Here is a 25,202-nt window from a genome sequence, read left to right as displayed (position 1 = left end):
CACTATTCCAAAGGTTAGTAGTCGCCTGTGATTTACTTCCTCCGTGTTGATCCTGGGATGAGTTAGCGGGAGTACTGGAGGCAAACGTATTCACCTTTTGTCACCTTGAATGTGATTGCGGTGAGAGAACTCTGAGACTGCATGATGCTCTGATAATGCTTGGAGCTCGTTCTGCCTTTCCGATGCCATCCTTGTGATTAACTCGAGCTTGTCAGCCTCTCAAGCCCAGCAATTCCCTCCTTACACACTCAGGTTGGCTATCTATCACAAACTCATTTCTTTCCCTCTGTCGTTCCTCCCTCCGACTAGCACGAATGCCTCTTGGCTGCTGACTAGTCATCACCCACTCTCTCACTAATCTCACTCTCTCCCTTTCAAGATCCCCTAGCCCATGCACCCCATGAGTGTCAATACTATGGCCAATCCTAGCTGCTGGTTTTGCAATCTCACTCTCCATCATTCAACCGCGAACTATCTGTCACACCCTCTCCCTTACCTCGTCATGAAGGTCAGGAGACTGTTCCCTACTTGATCCCCGATCATCCTCATCCATTGCACCCCGTTTAGAAGAGGAGTCCATATGCCCATGAGCCCACTGTGCACAATCGATAAATACAAGGTCAGATTGGTAATCAAAGAATACTGACATCTAGAAGGCCTCGATTACTTTGATACATATTCTTTGGTGTCAAGCATAACTTCTATTAGAGTACTGTTGGCTATCGCCGCTATATGAAATCTCAAAATACATCAGATGAATGTAAAGATAACTTTTCTAAACAGGGATTTAGAAGAGAAAATCTACATGGAACAAACTGAGGGGTTTTTTTGTGCCAGGACAGAAAAACAAGATTTGTAGATTGGTGAAGTCATTATATAGCTTGAAATAAGCACCGAAACAGTGACATGAGAAATTTAATAATGTCATGAAGGAATATGGATTCAGGATTAATGAATGTGATAAATGTGTCTATATGAAAGTCACAGAGAGTGACTATGTCATCTTGTACCTCTATATAGACGACATACTTATCATTGGAAGTAATGATAAGATAATCAAATTTACTAAAGATTTGTTGAACTCAAGATTTGACATGAAAGACATGTGTCTAGCTGATGTGATTCTAGAAATCAAAATTCTTAGAACCACAGAAGGACTTGTTCTTAGTCAGTCTCATTATGTGGATAAAATTCTTGAGAAATTCACTAAGGGTGATACTGCATTGGCACGAACGCTGATAGATACGAGTCAACATCTATCGAAAAATCGATGTGAAAGCATCTCTCAACTAGAGTACTCTTGAGTGATTGGAAGTCTGATGTACTTAATGAGTTGTACATGACCAGACTTAGCCTACGCAGTAAGTAAAATGAGTAGATACACGAGTAATCCCGGTGTTGAGCACTGGAAAAGGATAACAAGAGTACTGAGGTACTTAAGGTATACTCGTGAATATGGTCTGCACTATACGAGATATCCTACTATGATTGAATGATACAGTGATGCGAGTTGGATATCTGACATAAAAGACTCCAAGTCTACGAGTGGATATGCATTCACTCTTAGCGGTGCAGTCATTTCTTGGAAACCTTCTAAGCAACCCATAATAACCAGATCCACGATGAAATCTAAGTTTGTAGCTCTTGACAAATGTGATGAAAAGGTTGAATGATTACGACAATTCTTAGAAGATATTCCACGATGACTAAAATTTGTGCTAGTAATTTGTATATATTGCGATAGTCAATCAATAATTGGTCGAGCATAGAGCCATCTGTATAATGGTAAGTCTAGACATATATGTCATAGACATAATATCATTAGACAACTACTCTCAACGGGAGTTATCACTATTGACTATGTGAAGTCAAAAGATAACCTAGCGGATTCGTTAACCAAAGGGTTAAATTGAGAGTTAGTTGCAAGCTTATCACGATGAATGAGCTTGATGTCGTTGACAGCGATCAGTGAGAGGACACCCAACTTATGTTGACTGGGGATCCCAAGAACTAGGTTTAAAGATACAACTAATTTGTACTGACTAGACACACTGTGGGGGATAGCCCAATGAAACAGTGACTAGACCAGGGTAAGCCGATGGACTTTTAATGATCAAGAAGACTAGATGACAACTCTTGAGTGATCACCTATGTGAGAAAGAAGTGGGGCCGCTTCGAAGAGAATTGGAGATACAATTCTTAGAACTTCTCACAGAACCTGGTGTGTTCATGGCCAATAATGAACACACTCATGAGAACTGAGTTGTATCAGGGAGAGTCTTGGGTGAGATTTGTCACTTCTAACACAGACAACGGTATAGTTCAAGGACATCATGTCTACTATCAGCTAGTAACCAACCAAATCTTCACAAGGGAAGGTTCAAAGGGTAAAACCTACCTATCCTATACTTGACTTAACTGCTAAATGCTATCACATACCCCATCTCCATTCATGTGAAGGATTGTTGAATATATGTGAATGGAGAAGAGGTGGAAGAGGATAGAAGCTCTATTGTGAATGAGATTTTAGTCCCACATTGGGAGCTTCAAGGCATGTTGGTTAGTTTATATTGATTCACATGTATTGAGGATATGAACAAACGCATGAGGAGATGCTCTCTCACGTGTGGGTGCGCAGGAGGGGGGGGTGCAAATCCAGGGTTAAGATTGCACTGAACCATGTTGACTCGTGTGTGGACACGACCTGCATGTGCCGAATGCCTAACCGGTCGGGGCAAAATTTGACCAAGTGGAACAATCAACATTTTGCCACGTAAACCTTTTGTTGCTGTCTACTGGATGCATTAAATTTGAGATTAATGCAGAATCAAAACGATCGAGTGATAACGAGTGAAACGGTAAGCGTTTCACTGCTCGACGAGTAATGGTATTTAATCGACCATTAACGCTACCATTGATTTGAGATCCTATATAAGGAGGTTGGGATCATAGGCAGAAGACACACAGAAAGCAACAAAAGCTCTCCATCTGTGTTCCCTCCTCCTCTGTCGTGCAACTCCCGCTCGGCAGAATGTCCGTGATAGTAATCGGGTGCCTTTCAGTTTGTCGTGACTACCAGTGCTTGGTGGGATTTACGATCAGTCGTTATATCCTGGGAAACATACGACCCTAGTAAGCCTCGAAGCACAACCGAATGTGGGGTGAATCTATTTTAAGGAAACTACGACTCTCGCAGGCCTCGGTCAGCTCGCCCGGTCTCTTCGTCCGCCTGGTAGGCCCCTTCGCTCGACCGACCTCTCCACTCGCCCGGTCGGTCTCTTCGTTCGCCTGACTGACTTCTCTGACCGCTCGGCCTGTCGCTTCGCCCGAACGCCTGGCCTGTCGCTTTGCCCGAACACCCTGTCTGTCGCTTCACTCGACTTGTCGCTTTGCACGGCCTGTTGCTTCGCTCGGCCTATCGCTTCGCCTGCCCGACCTTCCTCTCACTAGGCCTGTCGGCTCACTTGACCCGCCTCTCGCTAGGCTTGTTTGCCTGCCCGATCGGCCTTACTGTCCGACCGTACTGCCTGGTCAGCCTTTCTGCCTGCTCGACTGTATTGCCCGGTCGGCCTTACTACCCGCCCGACCATACTGCTTGGTTGGTCTCTATGGTTGGATGGCTGCTCTGTCCGATCGAACTCTATGCTCTCGACTGCTCAGCTCGACAACACAAACCTGCTGCTCAGCAGATCTGCCCACTCGACGACTTAGTCCGATCTGCCACTCTTCGACACGTAGCAGAAACTAGCCCCTGCTGGCAGCCTAAGATTATCCACTCAGGTCATCTCTATTGTAAGTTGAATTTAAATTCTATGTAATTTTAAATTCAGCTAAGTCCCCAAAAATCTCCGACAACATATGTTGGTGCAATCGACCTCTAAGGTTTTAATATCAGACAAATATGTTTAAGTATGTTTAAGAATGGAGCTTGATTTATGGAAGTCCTAGTTATAGGCTAGGCAAGTGAAGTCCTAATTGTAGGCTAGGTAAGGGAAGTCCTAGTTGGAGGCTAGGCAAGGGAAATCTCGGTATATCATGGAAGTCAGGTGGATAGGTCTGGAGGATCTGATCTCTGGGAGCCGAATACTGAGGCAAGGGAAATCTCAGTATATCGTGGAAGCCAGGTGGATAGGTTTGGAGGACCTGATCCCTGGGGAGCCGAATACTGAGTCTTGGTGAGTGAAGCCACGTGGAGAAAATCCTATGGGGTGGTAACCTTAGGTAACGAGAAGTCTTGGAGGAGTGAACTCCAAGCAAGGTTGATTGGATGGTTTCCGCGGTCGACCGGACCAGCGGATCTCGGTAAATCTAGGATTAGGTTTACCATTATATTCTATATTACTATTATTGCTATTGGCTAATATAGTATTGCAGGTAAGGTCTTAGTAGATCAGGTGATCAGACACTGAGCAGACAAAGTCCAAACATATCTGGAGAACCATGTTTGGCAGGTAAGTTGAGGTAAACAACTGGAGGAGCGACAGTGAAGTCGGGTTCCTGAAAGGAACAATCTAAGGTCGCTGATCCAACTGAAGAAACCGGGAAGGTTTCCAAGTTGAGATCAAGACAATATTACTGTCTAATATTACTCATGCATAATATATATTACTGTGCTAACCTTTGTGTTGCAGGGATACTTTATTTAATTCTGTGTTGCAGGTTCGGCTCGATCGGTCGATCGAACGTAGGGATCGGTTGACCAAACCAAGTTGACTCAACATAGGCCAGCTCATCAGCATCGATTAGAAGCAAAAGGAAATAGAGCTGATCGATCTACCGAACAGAGGGATCTGTCGACCAAACCAATCATTATTAATGGATCAGTAAATGCAGATCAAGGCAAATCTCGACGAACAGGGAAGGAGCATGTTTGGTCGATCGAAAAGCATGATCGATCGACCGAACCCTTAAAGATCAGTAAATGCAAAAGATCGAGCCAGCGTCAGACTCCAGCCAGGAAGGAAGGGAGCGGGTTTGGTCGACCGAACAGAGGGATCAGTCGACCGAACGCCATTGGCACTTATAAATAGGAGGCTCGAAGTCTGAGGTTATAGAGGACTGACTACTTTTGATTGACTCAAGTGCTCTTCTGCAAGCTGCTCGTGATACAAGCCTTCATCATCCCTACAAGCTACTTCATCCGATAGTACCGACCGAGCTTCGACTTTCATCTACTATTGTTGGTATATCTTATTGTGTACTGCACTTAATTTCATGTAAGATAGTAGGAGTGTTACTATCTTACATCTTTGTATTTGTACGATCCACTTCTTTCCGAGGATTTCGGAAAGAAGGGTTATAGTGTTTTGCCCATCGGAGCGGTCAAGGACCGCGGGCCTTCGAGTAGGAGTTGAGCTAGGCTCCGAACGAAGTAGACGACTTTGTCTCTTTTCTTATTTCCACTGCACGATTCTGATTTAAAAGTAAAAAAAGAGTTTTAAAACGAGCGATATTCACCCCCCCTCTATTGCTTTCTTCGATCTGTCAATTGGTATCAGAGTCTCGTTAGCTCTGAAATTACTTAACTATTTTTCAAAGAACATTTTTAAAACTTTTCTTTCATTTATTTATTTTTTGAATTTTCTTTCATTCTCTTTTTCCCGCATTACTAATCCCAAGACGAAAGTCTTGGAAATATTTTTCTTTTAATTCTTTGATTGCAAGAATGTCAATGTCATATTAAGAAGGGCGAAGTATCTATGACCCTCCGCCGTACGATCAAGTCTACTTCAATTCCTGGAGGCAAATGATGGAATGCTTCGTTGGAAGTAACAATTTTGACAATTGGATCGCACTGAGACAATCTTCTCAAAACTCTAAAGCAAACACGAAGGTAATAGAGATTTTAATTAGTGTTTTGCCTAATAATATTTTGTGTCAATTAGAAGATTACAAGAATGCATTCGAGATGTGGACCAAATTGATCAAGCTTCACGAGACTTCGTCAAGGCTAGAAAATCAAGGCGAAAATGAGTTCGAACTTGAATCCGGAGAGTACGTCAAGCATGACATGATTAACTGGAGGAGTTAATCCAATAAGGTCTTAGTGGATCAGGTGATCAGACACTGAGCAGGCAAAGTCCAAACATGTCTAGAGGACCATGTTTGGCAGGTAAGTTGAGATAAACAACTGGAGGAGCCACAGTGAGCTTGGGTTCCTGAAAGGAACAACCTAAGGTCGCTGATCCAATTGAAGAAACCGGGAAGGTTTCCAAGTTGAGATCAAGACGGTATTACTGTCTAATATTACTCATGCATTATATTACTGTGCTAACATTTGTGTTACAGGGATACTTTATTTAATTCTGTGTTACAGGTTCGGCCGGATCGGTCGACCTAACCAAGTTGACTCAGCACAGGCCAGCTCATCAACATCGATTAGAAGCAAAAGGAAATAGAGCTGATCGGTCGATCGAACAGAGGGATCGGTCGACCGAACCAATCAATATTAATGGCGCAGTAAATGCAGATCAAGACAAATCTCGACGAATAGGGAAGGAGCCTGTTCGTTTGACCAAAAAGCATGATCGGTCGACCGAACCCTTAAAGATCAATAAATGCAAAAGGTCGAGCCAGCGTCAGACTTCAGCCAGGAAGGAAGGGTGCGGCTTCGGTCGACCGAACAGAGGGATCGGTCGACCGAACGCCATTGACACTTTTAAAAAGGAGGCTCGAAGTCTGAGGTTATAGAGGACTGACTACTTCTGATTAACTCAAGTGCTCTTCTGCAAGCTGCTCGTGATACAAGCCTTCGTCATCCCTGCAAGCTACTTCATCCGATAGTACCGACCGAGCTTCGACTTTCATCTACTATTGTTGGTATATCTTATTTTGTACTGCACTTAATTTCATGTAAGATAGTAGGAGTGTTACTATCTTACATCTTTGTTTTTGTACGATCCACTTCTTTCCGAGGATTTCGGAAAGAAGGGTTATAGTGTTTTGCCCATCGGAGCAGTCAAGGACAGCGGACCTTCTAGTAGGAGTCGAGCTAGGCTCCGAACGAAGTAAACGACTTGGTCTCTTTTCTTATTTCCGCTACACAATTCTGATTTAAAAGTAAAAGAAGAGTTTTAAAACGAGCGATATTCACCCCACCCCCTTTATTGCTTGCTCTGATCTATCAACAGATTGTTTTTGGGAACAATCTTGAAACAGACTCGATTATGTTGAGATGACCACATAACGGAATGTTGAGGTACAATAGACTCAACAAGTGCAGGCCCCCTTCGCCCTGATTGGAGCTATGCCAATCTACCACCGGGAAAAGCTAGAAAAGTTCAGTGGACTGAACTTCAAGAGGTGACAGTAGAAGATGCTCTTCTACCTAACCATGCTCAATCTGGCTCGGTTCTGGACCGAAAACCCTCCCAAACGTGCTGAGGATGCTGATGCGCATACCATCAATGTAGTGGAGGCATGGACCCATTCTGAGTTCCTTTGCCAAAACTATATCCTCAACTGCCTTACCGACTCGTTGTATGCTGTGTATAGCATGAAGAGAATGACTAAGGAGCTGTGGGAGTCCCTGGATAAGAAGTACAAGACGGAGGATGCAGGGGCCAAGAAGTTCATCATGGGCCAATTCCTGGACTACAAGATGGTTGGATCCAAAACGGTGATAAGCCAAGTCCGGGAGCTTCAGGTGATCTTGCACGAGATCCACTCAGAAGGGATGGTTCTGAGTGGAACCTTTTAGGTGTCTGCTATCATTGAGAATCTGCCTCCCGGCTGGAAGGACTTCAAGAACTATCTGAAGTACAAGCGGAAAGAGATGAATGTGGAGGAACTCATTGTTCGACTTCGCATCGAAGAAGACAACAAGAGTTCAATGAGAAAATTATTCTCTCAAGCTACTGTGAAAGCCAACGTGGTCGACCACAGTCAAAGCTCGAAACGGAAGAACCCTAAGTCTTCCAAGATGAGACACAGAGAAGGCATCAACACAAATAAGTTCTCTGGGAAGTGCTTCAACTGTGACCTAGTGCGTCACAAATCTTCGGAGTGCAGGAAGCCGAAGAAGAAGCAGGAGGCCAACGTGAATGAGAGACTAGAAATGGACAACCTCTGCGCTGTGGTCTCTGAGTTGAACTTGAACGGTTCAAACCCGCCATAATGGTGGATCGATACTAGAGCCACCAGATATGTATGCTTCAATAAGGAGCTGCTCCACAACTTTAAAGAAGCCGTTGGACCTTGGTTGGGCCGGCTAGAAGGGGGGGTTGAATATCCCTGCAAAAGACAAACCATTCTCGGACTTAAAAGAACACTTGTATAAAGATAGAAAATGAATTAAAAGGAAAGAGACACATGAATTTACTTGATTACAACTGGGGAGGTTGTTAATCCAAGGAAGTGAAAAGCACTAACTCTCCTTCAGGTGGAGAAGCCTCTTTACAGCAGTGTAAGTACAAAAAAATTAGAAGCAAAATGAAAACTAGAACGTGTACAAGTGTTGTTGCAAGAATGCTTGTTGTTGTAGCTTCTTAGACCAAGGCTATATTTATAGCTTTGGTCGGGGCGCCTGGAAGTGTTCTAGGCGCCTAGAGGGGGATAAAACTTTATCACCTCCGCAACAGATCACGATTAAATGTGATCTAGATAGAATCAGGTTCCTGGCGCCCGGACTGGTCCGAGCGCCCAACCCCTTAAAGTCAACAAAGCTGAATTTTTCAGTCCGGGCTCTTTGCTCCAATGTTGCTCGTCTCGGTCCGGGTCTTGCGCTCTAGTTCCACTCACTTGGGTGATTTCAGCCAACCAAAATAAGGCTCACCCAAACCCAATTTCGGCCTTCTCCTCGAGCAGGCTTCCGCTCTGGCTTCTCGTCCCTCGAATGTCGCACACGTTCTTCTCGTTCACCGATGTACTCTTTCGTGGCGCCTCATCCCTCAGAAGCACCGAACCCGTCGGCTCTCTCCCATGCCGTCCTTCTCGCTAGCCGCGTCTTCCGCTCGATTTCCTGTGCTCCTAAGCTCCTGCACACTTAGACACAGGGATAAAAATTCAACAACACCTAACTTAACTTGTTTGATCACATCAAAACAACCTTGGGGTTCCAACAATCTCTCCCTTTTTGATATGAACAACTCAAGTTAAGCTAGGGTAAACAGACATAAAGTAAAGTAAAAAAAAATTACAATAAAGCACAAAAAAATAAGAAATTTAATTTTAAGCTACCCCCTCTAGACTTAATCTTTCCCTTCTCCCCCTTTGATCATATAAAAATGGGGTACAAAGAAAAATCTAAGGGTAACAATTTTGGAAAACTTTAAAAAAATTTTGGAAATTATTTTTGATATAAAATGTTTGGCACTAATTTTTAGAATATTTTAAGTGTTGCAGAAAATAATTTCTAAATAAGAAAATTTCAGGCAGAAAAAAAAATTATGCACCGTAAAAATAAAGTTTGATAAAGTAAAGTTTATAAAATAAAAAATTTCCTAAGTTTTACCCGTAAAAAAAATCCTAAGTTAAACAAATTTGCAAAAGGAAAAAAAATTTAAGTTAACCAAATTTGTAAAAAGAATTTGATGATTTTCCAAAAGAAAATTTAGTAACTTTTTAAAGAAATTTCCAAGTAGAGAAAAATGTTTGAAAGACTTTTTAAAGTATTATCTAATTTCAATTTAATGCTTTAACAGTTAGTCAATTAAACATGTTATTTCAATATTTGTCTTCCAGGCTGTGGTGTTGCACTAGACCTTCTTGGTTATTGGATCATCAACCACTTCTAGACAAAGTCACATAATGAAATTAACTGTTTAATTTTCTCGTTGAAAGCTCTAAGTCTAAATAAGGTTCAAGTTAGGCAAGACTTAGGAACCCAATATAGGTTCCAGTCAACTAGATTAATTAGGTATTTCTTAGGAACATATTTCTTTGAAATATTTCTAATTTGTCCTTTGTGATATCTAAAATACCAATTTAGTTTATTGAATTTTCTAAAACTTGTATTATGTGAGCATGCATGATTTTTCAAGTTACTTATTTATTTTTACAAAATTTCATTTTCTAATTTTATTTTGTCAAACTCTTCTAATAGGTAAGATTTTGCTAAAATTATTTTTTTTTTTTCAAGTTTGTAACAATCTTTGGTTAATAATTTTACAAACTTAAACATCTTGTTAGGTGGGAGAGATCGTACCTGACTTATCTTGTCGATCTCGTTATTCATAGCTTCCCCTGAACTGTTGCTTTCTTCCGATGTAGCTCCCCCTTCATCGATGCTCATTTTAGACGAGCTTGCTTCATGTTCATCTTCTTGATGATTTGCCATTAATGCAAGTCCGGAGAAAGTCTCGACTTCTGATTCGGACGACGTATCATCCCAAATCGCTTTTAGAGTTTTGTACTTGTTCATTTGGATAGACTTCTTTCCTATGCCCTTGTCCTTATCCCTTACCTTGGGGCAGTTGTTTTTAACGTACCCTTCTTCATTGCAGTGATAGCATCTAATCATCCTTTTCTTTCTACCCTGCGGATGATTAGTTTTCTTGAATTACATAACTTTTTAAAATGTCTTACCATCATCACCATTTCCTCGTCGTTAAGAGAAAATTCTGACCCATGTTCGTCTCTTGTTACCTTGAGGGCGATGTTGTGTTTCAGCTCCTTCATACCTACACATCTCGATTCATGCATTTCAAAAGTTGAAAAGAATTCTTCTAAGGTAATAGATTCTAAGTCCTTAGAGATATAGAAGGCATCTACTAATGATACCTATTTGGTATTTCTAGGGAATGCATTAAGAGCGTACCTTAGCGAATCTCAGTTACTTATCTTTTCTCCGAGATTCGAAAGTCCGGTGATGAGCTCCTTAGTCCTTGAGTGAAAATGTGCAATCGTTTCATCTTCTTTAAGCCGTAGGTTCGTCAGTTGGTTGCGGAGTAAGTATCGTCTCGCGAGTTTGGCCTCGGACGTCCCTTCATGTAGCTTAAGGAACTTCTCTCAAAGCTCCTTTGCTGAGTTGTAAACGTCGATCCAGTTGACTTCTTGTGACGGAAGGACGCTCAGTAGATGAAATTCTGCTTTGCCGTTTACCACGTAGTCGACCTCTCTTTCTTCATCCATTGGTATTATTCCTTACCTTCGGGTGTAACAAAACTGAACTTCATTATTAAAAGTAATTCAAAGTTGGTCTTAAAGAATACCTGCATTCGCTTTTTCCAACTAGCGAATTCCCCCTCGAACTTCGGCAGGTATATGCTCGGTCCAACCATCATCTTTGCTTCTATCGGTGGTTAGTCCTCCTGAAGCGTCCTGGCTTTGATACCACTTGTTGGACCCCGATTGGGCCGGCTAGAAGGGGGTTAAATAGCCCTACAAAAGACAAACCCTTCTCGGACTTAAAAGAACACTTGCATAAAGATAGAAAATGTACTAAAAAGAAAGAGATACCTGAATTTACTTGGTTACAACCGAGGAGGTTGCTAATCCAAGGAAGTGAAATGCACTAACTCTCCATTAGGCGAAGAAGCCTCTTTACAGCAGTGTAAGCATAAAAAATTAGAAGCTAAATGAAAACTAGAACGTGTACAAGTGTTGTTGCAAGAATGCTTGTTGTTGTAGCTTCTTGGACCAAGGCTATATTTATAGCCTTGGTCGGGGTGCCTGGAAGGGTTCCAGGCGCCTGGAAGGGGATAAAACTTTATTCCCTCTATAACGGATTGCGGTCAAACATGATCTGGATAGAATCAAGTTCCGAGCGCCCGGAATCGCTCCGAGGGCCCGGGCCCTTAAAGTAAACAAAGTTGACTTTTTTGGTCCGAGCTCTCTGTTCTGGTGCTGCTCACCTCGGTCCGGGTCTTCCGCTTCGGCTCCGCTCACTTGGGTGATTTCGGACAATCGAAATAAGGCTCACCCGAACCCAATTTCGACCTTCTCCTCGAGCAGGCTTCCGCTCCAGCTTCTCATCCCTCGAATGTCGGGCACGTTCTTCTCGTCCACCGGTGTACTCTTCCGCGGCGCCTCGTCCCTCAGACGCACTGAGCACGTCGGCTCTCTCCCGTGCCATCCTTCTCGCTAGTCGCATCTTCCGCTCGACTTCGTGTGCTCCTAAGCTCCTGCACACTTAGACACAGGGATCAAAAACCAACATGACCTAACTTAACTTGTTTGATCACATCAAAACAACCTTGGGGTTCCAACAGAAGTCACTGGAGGCAAGTTGTTCATGGGGAACTCAACAACCTCGGACATCATGGGCCAAGAAAAGGTTGTGCTGAAGATAACCTTGGGCAAGGACCTTACTTTGAACAATGTGTTGTATGTTCCAGAGATTCGAAAGAATCTAGTATCCAAATCACTGTTAAGCAAGTATAGCTTTCACATTGTTTTTGAGTCGGATATAGTTGTATTGTCCAAGAATGGGATTTTGTAGGAAGGGACTATGTATCTGATGGGCTATTCAAGCTCAATGTAATGGCCATTAGACCCAAGATAAATAAAAATGAAAGCTCTTCTACTTATATGCTTGAGTCTTTGTGTTTGTGGCATGGTACACTAGGACATGTTAACTACGATGTATTACATAGATTAACAAACATGAAAAGCATACCTGCATTCCACCTTGACCCAAAACACAAGTGTGAGATTTGTGTTGAAGCAAAACTGACAAGGTCATCCTTTCAACATATTGAAAGAAATAACGAACCACTTGACCTAATCCACACTGATGTGTGCAACCTAAAAGGTACGCCAACACATGGTGGTAATAAATACTTCATCACTTTTGTAGATGATAATATAAAATATTGTTATGTGTATCTTCTCAAAAGTAAGGATGATGTTATAGAGAAATTTTCTCTTTATAAGACTGAGGTTGAAAACTAGCTTAATAGAAAGATTAAGGTGATTCGAAGTGACCGAGGTGGTGAATATATATTACTGTTTACTGAGTTGTGTGCTGAACATGGGACCAGACACGAAACAACAACTCCTTATACTCCTTAACAAAATGGAGTTGCTGAGCGAAAGAATTAAACTCTAAAGGAGATGATGAATGCTCTTCTATTGAGCTTTGGATTACTAGAGTCCATGTGAGGGGGGGGGGGGGGGGGAAAGCTGTGTTAACAGCTAATTACCTTTTAAATAAAGTGCCCCAGAAGAATATAGATAAAAGACCTTATGAGTTATGGAGTGGAAGATAATCGTTCTACAAATATTTACGAATGTGGGGATATCTTGCCAAAGTATTGGTGCCTAATCCGAAAAGGATTAAGATATGACCAAAGACTGTTAATTACGTATTTATTGGATATGCACAGAACAACAATGCTTATCAGTTTGTTGTGTATGAATCACAAATATCATAGATACACAAGAACTCGATAATAGAATTGAGAGGATAAGACCTGAGAGGATACTAGCTCATCAAAGTGGGCATATGAAACACAAGGCGAAGAAGATGATGATGAACCAGTCGAGGCTGAGCTTAGACGGAGCAAAAGAGCTCGGGTAGAAAAATCCTACGGATTAGATTTTATCACTTTTATGTTGGAAAGTGAGCCCCGAAGTTACTCAGAAACAGTAAGCTTATCTGATGGACCTCACTGGAGAGAGATAATTGCATCTGAGATAGAGTCTATCTTGCAAAATCATACTTTAGAATTTGTGGATCTTCCTCCAAGAAGTAAACCACTAGAGTGCAAGTGGATTTTCAAGAAGAAAATAAAGTTAGATGACACAATTGATAAGTACAAGGCAAGATTGGTAATCAAAGAATACCGATAATTAGAATGCCTCGATTACTTTGATACGTATTCTCTGGTATCGAGAATAAGTTCCATTAGAGTACTGTTGGCTATTGCCGCTCTATGAAATCTCGAAATACATTAGATGGATGTAAAGACATCTTTTCTAAACGGAGATTTAGAAGAGGAAATCTACATAGAGCAACCTGAGGGGTTTTTTATGTTAGAATAGAAAAATAAAGTTTGTAGATTGGTGAAGTCATTATATAGCTTGAAACAAGCACCGAAGCAGTGGCATGAGAAATTTGATAATGCCATGAAGGAATGCGAATTCAGGATTAATGAATGTGATAAATGCGTCTCCATGAAACTCACAGAGAGTGACTATTGTTGGTGCAATATCCCCTGGGTCAAGGTTGACTAGACTTGAGTTGGTTCAAGCCCGAGTCTTGATGTTTGAGTTTCGATATTTGACAATATATGGAGATTACAGGTGCAATCATCCGAATGGGGAGATTATTGGTGCAATTCCCCTCTGGTCAGGATTTAACTAGTTTGGTGTGAAGAAGAGTCAAGTAGGTCAAGACTGATCAGATACTTGACTGTGAAAGTCCCGGTGAATGAAGCTGGGCAGTGAGGAAAATCTTGGTGAGTGAAGTCAGGTGAAAACCCTAGTGAGTGAAGCTAGGTGAAAGTCTTGGTGAGTGAAGCCAGGCAGGTGAAAGTCCCGGTGAGTGAAGTCGGGCAGTGGGAAAATCCTGGTGAGTGAAGCCAGGTGAAAACCCTAGTGAGTGAAGCTACGTGAAAGTCCTGGTGAGTGAAGCTAGGCACGTGGAAATCCAGGTGGGTCAAGGTTGACCGGACACCTAGTGTGGAAAGTCCAAGTAGGTCGAAGGGTTGATTGGATACTTGTCACAAGGAAATCCAGATGGGTTAAGGATTGACCGGACATCTGGTGGAAGTCCAAGTGTGTCGTGGAGGACCGGACACTTGGCATGAGACGGTAAGTCCAAATGGGTCAAGGTTGACCGGACATTTGACACGAGGAGAAAAGCCCAAGTGGATCAAAAGGATTGACCAGACACTTGGTGAAGGAGTCCTAACAGGTCAAGGTTGACTGGATGCTAAGCATAATGTCCCAACATGTCACGGTTGACCGGATGTTGGTTTTTTGGGAACCTAGACTTGGTTTAAGCAAGTCAAAGGGAGACCAATCGATCAGCCGATCTATTGAACATGGGTTCAATCAATCAACTGATCGATTGGGGTTGTGCTGCGACAAGCAGTGGCCCAATCGATCGGTCGATCGATTGGGAGCTTATATCGCGGGCACAGAAGTGTTCCCAATCGATCAACTGATCGATTGGGCACCTCCAATCGATCGGCCGATCAATTGGGGAATTGGAAATCATGCACAGAAGCTAAATCTATTAGGCGATCGATTCAGGCGATTTCCAGAGAACATAGAGGCGCTCTGAATCAATCGACCGATCGATTTAAAGCCTCCCCAATCGATTGAGAGTCATTCAATCGATTGGGATCCGACCGTTGCGTAGGTTATAGCCGTTGGCGAGCAATTTCTTCAACACGGCTTCGAGCACTTCTCCTTCAACTCTCTCTAGCGATTACTCTTGGCTATCGATGCCAGTTCTTAAAGCTTTCTTGGAGCAAAGTATTGCTACACTTCTAAGGTCAAGAGGCGTTCTACAACAAGAAGAAGTTAGGGTTAGGGTTTTTCAGTGTAAATCTTGTAAGATTTTACTTGTATTTGCTTCTCTTTCTTTCTTCTTGTATTGAGAGTATTGTAAGGCTTCTCCGCTTTCGGTAGTTACCGTAAAGTAGTATTTTCTTAGTGGAGAGTGCTGGCGTGTGTGGATTCTTTGATTATTCACCTCTTCTTGAGGTGGATACCAAGTAAATCTTTTCTGTTAGCGTTGTAAGTTTGCTTCGAGTTCATTTCGCTGCATATCATCATCAAAGAAGCAAGCTACGAGAAGCGCGGCGAGCTATTCACCCCCCCCCCTTCTGGCACATTTCGACCCTAACAACTATGTCATCTTGTGTCTCTATGTAGACGACATACTTATCATTGGGAGTAATGATAAGATAATCAAATCCACTAAAAATTTGTTGAACTCAAGATTTGACATGAAGGACATGGGCCTAGCTGATGTGATTCTAGGAATCAAAATTCTTAGAACCACAGAAGGACTTGTTCTTAGTCAGTCCCATTATGTGGACAAAATTCTTGAGAAATTCACCAAGGGTGATACTGCGTTGGCACGAATGCCGATAGATACAAGTCAACATCTATCGAAAAATTGAGGTGAAAGTATCTCTCAACTAGAGTACTCTCGAGTGATTGGAAGTCTAATGTACTTAATGAGTTGTACACGACCAGACTTAGCCTACACAGTAAGTAAACTGAGTAGATACACGAGTAATCCCGATGTTGAGCACTGGAAAGGGATAACAAGAGCACTGAGATACTTAAGATATACTTGTGAATATGGTTTGCATTATACGAGATATCTTATTGCGATTGAAGGATACATCGATGTGAGTTGGATATCTGACATAAAAGACTTCAAATCTACGAGTGGATATATATTCACTCATAGCGGTGCAACCATTTCTCGAAAATGTTCTAAGTAAACCGTAATAACCAGATTCACAATGGAATCTAAGTTTGTAGTTTTTGACAAATGTGGTGAAGAGGCTGAATGACTACGACAATTCTTAGAAGATATTCCATGATGGCTGAAACCTGTATTGGCAATTTGAATATATTACGATAGTCAATCTGCAATTGGTTGGGCACGGAGCCATCTGTATAATGATAAGTCTAGACATATACGTCGTAGATATAATACCATTAGACAACTACTTTCAATGGGAGTTATCACTATTGACTATAAGTCAAAAGATAACCTAGCGGATCCGCTAATCAAAGGGTTAAATCGAGAGTTAGTTGCAAGCTCATCACGAGGAATGGACTTGATGTCGTTGTCAGCGATCAGTGAGAGGGCATCCAACCTATGCTGACTGGGGATCCCAAGAACTAAGTTCAAAGGGACAACTAATCTGCATTGACTAGACACACTGTGCGGGATAGCCTAATGAAACAGTGACTAGACCAAGAAGTGGGGTCGCTTCGAAGAGTAGATGACAACTCTTGAGGGATCACCTATGTGAAAAAGAAGTGGGGCCGCTTCGAAGAGAATTGGAGGCACAATTCTTAGAGTTTCTCGTAGAACTAGGCGTGTTCATGGCCAAGAACGAACACACTCATGAGAATTGAGTTGTATTAAGGAGAGTCTTGGGTGAAATTTGTCACTGCTTACACAGACGGTAGTACAGTTCAAGGACATCGTGTCTATTATCAACCAGTAAACAACTAAATCTTCATAAAGGAAGGTTTAAAGGGTAAAACCTATCTATCCTATACTTGATGCAACTGCTGAATGCTATCACATACCCCATCTCCATTCATGTGGGGGATTGTTGAATATGTGTTAATGGAGAAGAGGTGGAAGAGGATAGAAGCTCTATTGTGAATGAGATTTTAGTCCCACATTGGGAGCTTCAAGACATGTTGGTTAGTTTATATTGATTCACATACATTGAGGATGTGAACAAATGCATGGAGAGAGGCTCTCTCTCACGCGTGGGTGCCTAGGGGGGGGTGTAAATTCAGGGCCCAGATTGCACTGAACCATGTTGACTCGTGTGCGGGCACGACCTACGCTTGTCGAATGCTTGACCGGCCGAGGCAAAATTTGCCCAAGTGGAACAACTAACATTTTGCCACGTAGACCTTCTGCTGCCGTATAACGGATGCATTAATTCAAGATTAATGTAGAATCGAAACAGTCGAGTGATAATGAGTGAAACGGTTTGCGTTTCACTGCTCGACGAGTAATGATATTTAATCGACCATTAACGCTGCCATTGATATGAGCTCCTATTTAAGGAGGTTACGATCATAGGCAGAAGACACATAGAAATTAACAAAAGCTCTCCACCTATGTTCTCTCCTCCTCTGTCGTGCAACTCCAGCTCGGCAGAGTGCTCGTGATAGCAATCAGGTGCCTCTCAGTTCACTGTGACCACCAGTGCTTGGTGGGATTCACAGTCAACCGTTATATCCTGGGAAACAGACGACCCTAGTAAGCCTCGAAGCACAGCCGGAGGTGGGGCGAATCTGTTTCAAGGAAACTTCGACTCTCACAGGCCTCGGTCAGCTCGCCCTGTCTCTTCGTCCGCCCGGTCGACCCCTTCGCTCGACTGACCTCTCCACTCTCTCGGCCGGTCTCTTCGTCCGCCCGATCGACTTCTCTGACCATTCGGCCTGTCGTTTCGCTCGAACGCCCGACCTGTCGCTTCGCCCGAATGCCCGGCCTGTTACTTCGCTTGACCTGTCGCTTCGCCCACCCGACCTGTCTCTCGCTAGGCCTGTCTGCTCGCCCGACTTGTCTCTTGCTAGACCTGTCTGCTCACCCCACCATACCGCCCGGTCGACCTTACTGTTTGACCTTACTGTCCAGTCAGCCTTCCTGTCAGCTTGACTGTATTGCCCAATCGGCCTTATTGCCCGTCCGACCGTATTACTCGATCGGTCTCTCTGGTTGGACGGCTGCTATGTCCGATCGGACTTTGTGCTCTCGACTGCTCGACTCAGCAACACAGACCTCCTGCTTAGCAGATCTGTCCGATCGACGATTGAGTCCGATCTATCGCTTTTCGGCACGTAGTAATAATAGTTTCTACTGGCATCCTGAGATTATCCGCTCAGATCATTTCTATTGTAAATTTAATTTAAATTTTATGTAATTTTAAATTCAATTAAGTTTCTAAAAATATCTGATAACATATTATTTATCAGAACACATCTAACAAATATGAAAATAAGGACTAATATAATAAATAAAGATGAATACAAAATTTAAATTTTATTTATTGTCATCCCTACTTCTAAGGTTACCAGAGCAAAGTATCATAGACTAGAGTACCAATGTAGCTAGGTAATAAGACGAATTGAAAAATAAAAATTTGTTGCAGGCTCATTTCAACTACTAACTAGTTATTACAATATTCGTTCGAATAAAAAAAATAACTAATTAGGTTTTATTATTATTTTTTTATTATTCTGATAATTTAATTACTTAGCCTTTGATTTTTTTTTTTTTATCAACTTAAAGCATTGCAGTTGTTTCAAGAAAACCCTTAATAATATAGCAAAATGTTCACTTCTAAATCCAATCCCCTAAAATTTTCAATATTCTATCTCCACCCCTACCGCCGCTGTGCACTATGCAGAGAAACAACCGAAGACATTCTCTTCTTCGCCCAGAACAGTACTACTTTTGGTTCTACTGCCGCTCTCAATAACTCTCAGAGCAGAGCCTTCGTATCTCCTCTTCTCCTTGCCGACCTCCGCCAGGGATTCTCGAGCAGCGGCCGCCTTCCTCTCTCCTGCCGCTGCCGCGGCCTGGGCGGCGGCGGCTGCCTTCTCCCTCCTCCGGCAAGCCAGGTACTCCTCCAGCATGTAAATGTCGTCCATGAAGCTGGGGCAGTGGGCGAGTGAGAGCGGCTCGTGGATGAGCATTTGATTTATAGAGGCTGCGAAGGAGGCGAGAAGGGCGGGATGAATCCGGTGTGCTGGAGTCCCATGTTTTCGGCCTGAAGAACGAGGTTTTGGAGGAAATCCATGTGTTATAATCGCTTCCCTCCACGTATTGTGTTTCCTGTTGAATTCTTCGATGCTTGCCAGACTAAAGCTCTGTTTACTCCGAAAGATGGAAAAGTGCGAGGACAAAGAATTCAATACGGAAAGAAAAGAGCAACCGAAAGGAATAAAAAAAGTAATAATATTATTATTTTTTAAAAAGACAGAAAAAAAAAATGGGGCTGTCGATGTCCGCTCGAGGTTGTCCCCGTGTTGCGCGAGGCGTGTTCATCAGAACCGGCCTTGGGGATCGAGGTGGCGCTGACGGGAGGTACACTTTTTTTTATATATAATTTTTTAGTATTTTCTTTTAAGTAAATGCCGTTGAAAAAAAATAAATTAAAAAGGTCGGTCCACTTTTTTATAATTTTTATATATTTTTTAAAGTAAAGACTAATAAAATGAAATAAAAATAATTTAATTATAAATTCTAAAACATCCTAAATTTTTGTAAAAAGTATTAAAAAAAATCATATACAGACATTTTCTTCCTGTCTATTTCTATCTCTCTAAATTTAAAATTCCTTAATATAAATTATTTTATATATTTAATTAATAAAATTATTTTTATAGTATTAATTTTATTATTTTTTATAAAAAAATAAAAAGAACTATTTTATTTTACGTTGCATCCTTTAAAATCAAGGGCTGGCCCGGATCTTCACGGTTACAAGTTGTACCCCAAACATGTTAGAGTGTCGGTGTGACCGTTCATGGGGCCATCACTCATGGCCCCGTTCGGGGCTGTTGCCCGTGGCCACGTGGGGCGTGTTTGCGGTTGCGAGCTGGACCATAAGCATCTTTGAGAAGAAAAATTAGACAACCTTTTCTTATTGTAAGAATGGAGAATGGAAAATTACATCCATCTACTTATTAAGTAAATTGGAGAAAGAAATATATTTTGTTTTAATGAAGTAAACAGAAAAAGTTTTTCACCATAAATTTTTTTCCATAATTTTCATTTCTATCCTCACAAATAAACAGAGATAAAATAATAAAAATTTATTCGATGATAAAGAAGGATCCATCAAAGATGGATCAAGTAGGGGGTCCACCAAAGATGGATCAAATAGGGAAGAGTGATTGATGTAGAGGTCAAAGTCAAAACAAGCAAAGAGACATGGTCCATAAAGCAGGTGAAATCAATCGAACGGGGCAACAAGACTGGACGGACGACATGTCCGATCCAAGCGAATGAGCAGTGCCGGACAAACAACATATCCGAACAGTCATACTCTGAAACCTGCGACTGAGGTTTAGAGACAATAGTGAATCCCCTGGACTACCGTCTTGACCAATCAGACGTTATGGCCGGTCATATAACAATGGAAAAATCGAGTGAAGGAAGATAACTCTGTTCAGTATGACCGAGCTGGGATGTCCCGGGCGAGCAACCTTGGGTCAGCATATAGTGGGATCCACTTACATATCTCATTGCACCCTTTTGGAGGTTTGCGCTACTGACAATAGATCATGTCCAGCGGACAGATTGTGTTGAATCGTATAGTTCGCTAGAGGAGGGTGAATAGCGTTCGTCGAAAATCGTAAATTAAATCGAGTACACAGCGGAAGAGAAAAATTGAAGCAACACTAACATACTAATTTACTTGGTTCGGAGACTTTGTCGACTCCTACTCCAAGGTCCGCACGTGAGAGTGCTTTCGTTGGGCAATCACTAATAATTCACAAAAAGTATTACACAATTTAGTACATGAACTATAAAAAATACCAACAAGGAAAATGAAATTGAGTCGCAGGTTGTTGGAGGAGCTTCGCAGTGTCGCAGGAACATTTTTGGAGCAGCGCGCAAGAGATCAATCGTAGAAGAAGTTGTGTTTGGCTCTTGGTGGAAGACTGCTTATATAAGCAGTTCCGAGCGCCCGGATCCCTTCCGGGCGCCTGGATTGTGACATCGGCCCAACCAATCAACGTGCTCCACATTTGCGACGAGATAGATTTTTGCATTCCGAGCGCCCAGACTAGCTCCGGGCGCCCGGACCACTTTTTCCAATAAAACTTTTTCATGCAAGAAAAGGTTAGTCCGAGGCAATAAAAATTATACTACCCTGCAAAACAAAGTTAGCACAATATAATAAATAGAGTAGTAATTAGATTTTGTCTCCTCGAGACCAAAATCTAGTCAAGATCTCAACTTATATTTTTCAAATGGATCTAAGTTGGATCAACACCTACTGTTCCCTTAAATGGGGAACGTGTCCTCACAAAATCACTCTCTTCCAGTGACTTAGCTTAACTTACCATCTTGCCAAACATCCTGTCAGCCCGTCGACCTGTCTGAACTTCATGTCAGCTATTCGATCGACCCGTTGGCCTATCTGGACTTCCCTGCAACATTGAGTTAGCACAATAGATAAAATAGTAAAGTAAGACAGTGTTAACAGATTTCAAGATTCGTTGGTCCGGTCGACCTCACATATAACCTAAGGTTACCTCCCCTAGGGCTGCCTAACTTCACTCACTAGGACTTCCACTGCTTGGCTTCACTCACCAGGACTTCCACTACCTAGCTTCACTCACTAGGGCCCGGCTTCACTCACCAGGACTTCCACTACCTAGCTTCACTCACTAGGGTCCGACTTCACTCACCAAGACTTCCACCACCTAGCTTCACTTATTAAGGTCTGGCTTCACTCACCACGACTTTCACTACCTAGCTTCACTCACTAGGGCCCGACTTCACTCACCAGGACTTCCACTTTGCCTAACCTCCAGTTAGGACTAGTCACTTAGTGGACTTCTCACTTGCCTATCCTTTGGTTAGGACTTACCTTTGCTAGTCATCTAGTCCTGACTAGACTTCTCTCTTCCAAACATTAAGTCCTGTTTGGAACAACCCTTGGTCAAATTGACCAAACTTAGGTATATTGTCAAACATCGAAACCCTAGAGGTCGATTGCACCAACAATCTCTCCTCTTTTGATATTTGACAATTTTCTTAAATTAGGTTTGGGTTTTTAAGGGTTAATTCTCAAAGTTTGAGAGATTCGAAAAGTTTGAGAGATTAGAAATGTTTTAACTTTTCTAACTTAAGATAACTCTCTTCCTTTAACTTTTCTAACTTAAGATCATTCTCTCCCTTGGCACACATCAAAAGGATATAAACTTAAAGTTACTCTCGATTAGATTTTTGCACCAACAATAATATTTGAAAGATATAATTAAGTGTTTCGGAAAACATAATTTTTCAAAGAGGTGTTGCAGACTGATTTTTCAAAGTTGGTTGTTAGGGTAACTTTTGAAAGTCTAAGCAACTTTTAATAGTTAATTTTTAAAATATTTTTCAAAATACTTGCTAAAAACAAATTTGAAAGTTATATTTTCAAGGAGATATTTAAAATTAAGGAAATTGTATAACATAGATTTTTGCAAATGTTTTTTTTGTTGAAAACACATAATATATTTCAAAGGTAGATTTTTGCAAGAATTTAATCAATCTTTTCAAAAAAATATGTTCAAAGATTAAAAACATATTTCAAAGATATTTTTAAAATATTTTCTAAGAAGTTTAGGGAACTAAAAAGTTTTTAAGTAACCTTCAAAAATGCGTAAATAGATCAAAAACCTTCACAAAGAACTTTTTCTAAGTAGAGTTTAAAATAAATTTATACAAAACAAACTTTTAAGTAAGATTTTTGAAAAGAAGTGTTTAATATTATTTTTGAAATAAGGCTTTTAAAAATATTTATAAAAAAAACATTTAAAGCAAGATTTTTAAAATATTTATTTTAAAAAAAATCTAGGTAGGATTTTCAAAAGAGATTTTAAAGAGAAATTTGATAAGGAATAATTTAAAAAATTATAAGGAATTTTTAATAAAAAGCTTAAGGAAATAATTTTATAAGTAAATATTTAAAGAAATTTGATCCTTCCCCTGAATTTGATACTCCCCTTGAATTTATACTAGGGTTTGAGTATGTTAAAATATGCAACACATTTTTAAGGCCCTTGCTCTCCCTTAACCTAGCACCTTCTGGTTATCTTTGTCAGCAACAAGGATTTATACCTTAGTGCCTAGGGAATTTACTGTTCATAATACTAATGTTCATCAAAATTATTTATACCTTATGATACGGGTCATGATAGGTCGGCCTGGCGAGTGAAGGAGGGATCGAGGTCGAGAAGGATAAGAAAGATACATAACTGGTCGACCGAAGGCCGAACAAGAACCCACGAGCTTGTATATGCTTGACCGGGCAAAGCCCGCCCGAGGATAAAGGAATTTAGCCTTATATATGATTCTCAGCATATTATTGGTCGACCAAAGGCCGAGCGAGCACTCATGTGCTCATATACGCTCGGCCGGGCAAAGCCCACCCCAGTGTAAATGCACTTAACCTTATGTATTACTTCTAGTACATTACTGGTTGACCGAAGGCCGAGCAAGCACCCACGAGCTCGTATATGCTCGATCGGGCAAAACCCGCCCAAACATAAAGACATTTAGCCTTATATATGATTCTCAGCATATTACCGGCCGACCGAAGGCCGAATGAGTACCACGTGCTCATACATGCTCGACCGGGCAAAGCTCGCGAGAGTAAGGTATTTATCCTTATATATGATTCTTAGCATATTACCAGCCGATCGAAGGTCGAACGAGCACCCACGTGCTTGTACATGCTTGACCGGGCAAAGCCCGCCTAAGCATAAAGACATTTAGCCTAATATATGATTCTTAACATGTTACCAACCAATTGAAGACCGAACGAGCACCTACATACTCATATATGCTCAGCCAGGCAAAGCCTGCCCGAGCATAAAGACACTTAGTTTTATATATGATTCTTAACAAGAAGGTACCCATGAGCTCGTATATACGACCGGTCTTAACAACCGACCGAGACATGACCAACAAGAGATATTCTTAACATATGCGGCTGGCTTGAATGACCAGCCAAGACACACCTAACAGATGATATTCTTATTATATATGTGACCAGTTTAAAGGGACGGCTGAAAATATAATAACCTAGCAGATTTGGCGAGAAATATCTTCTAGAAGCTTTTTCAGTTATAATGACATATCCCCATCACAAATATAAATCACAAACGATAAAAGAGGTACATCTGGGGTAAAAAAAGATTCTTTAAAGGATTATTGCACGAAGTATAGAAAATGACTTCATCTCCTAACAAACTCTAACGAACCAGGGACTACTTCATGACTACGGAGGTCACATGAGGTAGTATAAAAAGGGGGATCCTCTCCGTTGACAAGGTACGCAAGTTCTAGCATCTAAGCTCTGTTTCACTTCAGTTATTGTTCTTATTCCTTTCTTCCACCTTTGAGAGAGAAACTGACTTAAGCGTCGGAGGGCCTAGCCAGAGATCCTCACCTCGATCTTAGGTCACTAATGCTTTGTTGGTTTGTCTCGCTGTGCGTAGGGCCGTGGAGGGCTTCTTCCAGATCTCCAAGAGGTTATCTTCAGCGAGAAGCATTGTTCACCGGAGCTAGCGCATGTCTTCGCAGATTTCAGACAGGATCACCTTATTATGATTGTTCACTTAAGTTTGATTAAATAATTTAGATTTAGGTGTATGAAGTTAACCTTTAGTTTAAAGTTGAATGAAATAATTTGATACTAATTTAATCATTATCAATGGCCTATTGATTAACTTTTACTTGATTCAATTCAAAAAGTTAATACTTATTTTATTAAAATAACTTACATTTCATATTAATTGACTGATTTAATGAAAGTCTAAGTTATAATTTAATTTTTCATTTACATCATCCTATTTATTAGATTTAACTTAGATTA

At 41.4% G+C, this 25,202-nt stretch overlaps 1 protein-coding gene across 1 annotated transcript in view; it reads right to left on the bottom strand.

The window, feature by feature from the left end:
• The window catches only part of LOC122033790, a 28,041-nt gene extending 8,787 nt beyond the window's left edge, over positions 1-19,254 (bottom strand). Inside the window, exons 1-3 of the mRNA XM_042592949.1 lie at positions 19,020-19,254; positions 10,525-10,619; positions 497-595 (exon numbers count right to left, since the gene is read on the bottom strand). Coding sequence (XP_042448883.1) covers positions 497-595; positions 10,525-10,619; positions 19,020-19,254 — 429 coding nt within the window. The remainder of the gene's footprint in view (positions 1-496; positions 596-10,524; positions 10,620-19,019) is intronic.
• Positions 19,255-25,202: the final 5,948 nt, after the last annotated feature.

Source organism: Zingiber officinale, chromosome 11B (assembly GCF_018446385.1).
Source record: "Zingiber officinale cultivar Zhangliang chromosome 11B, Zo_v1.1, whole genome shotgun sequence".
Classification (NCBI taxonomy): domain Eukaryota; kingdom Viridiplantae; phylum Streptophyta; class Magnoliopsida; order Zingiberales; family Zingiberaceae; genus Zingiber; species Zingiber officinale.
The sequence above is the reverse complement of the archived record's forward strand: the minus strand, read 5'-3'. Positions and strand labels throughout refer to the sequence as shown.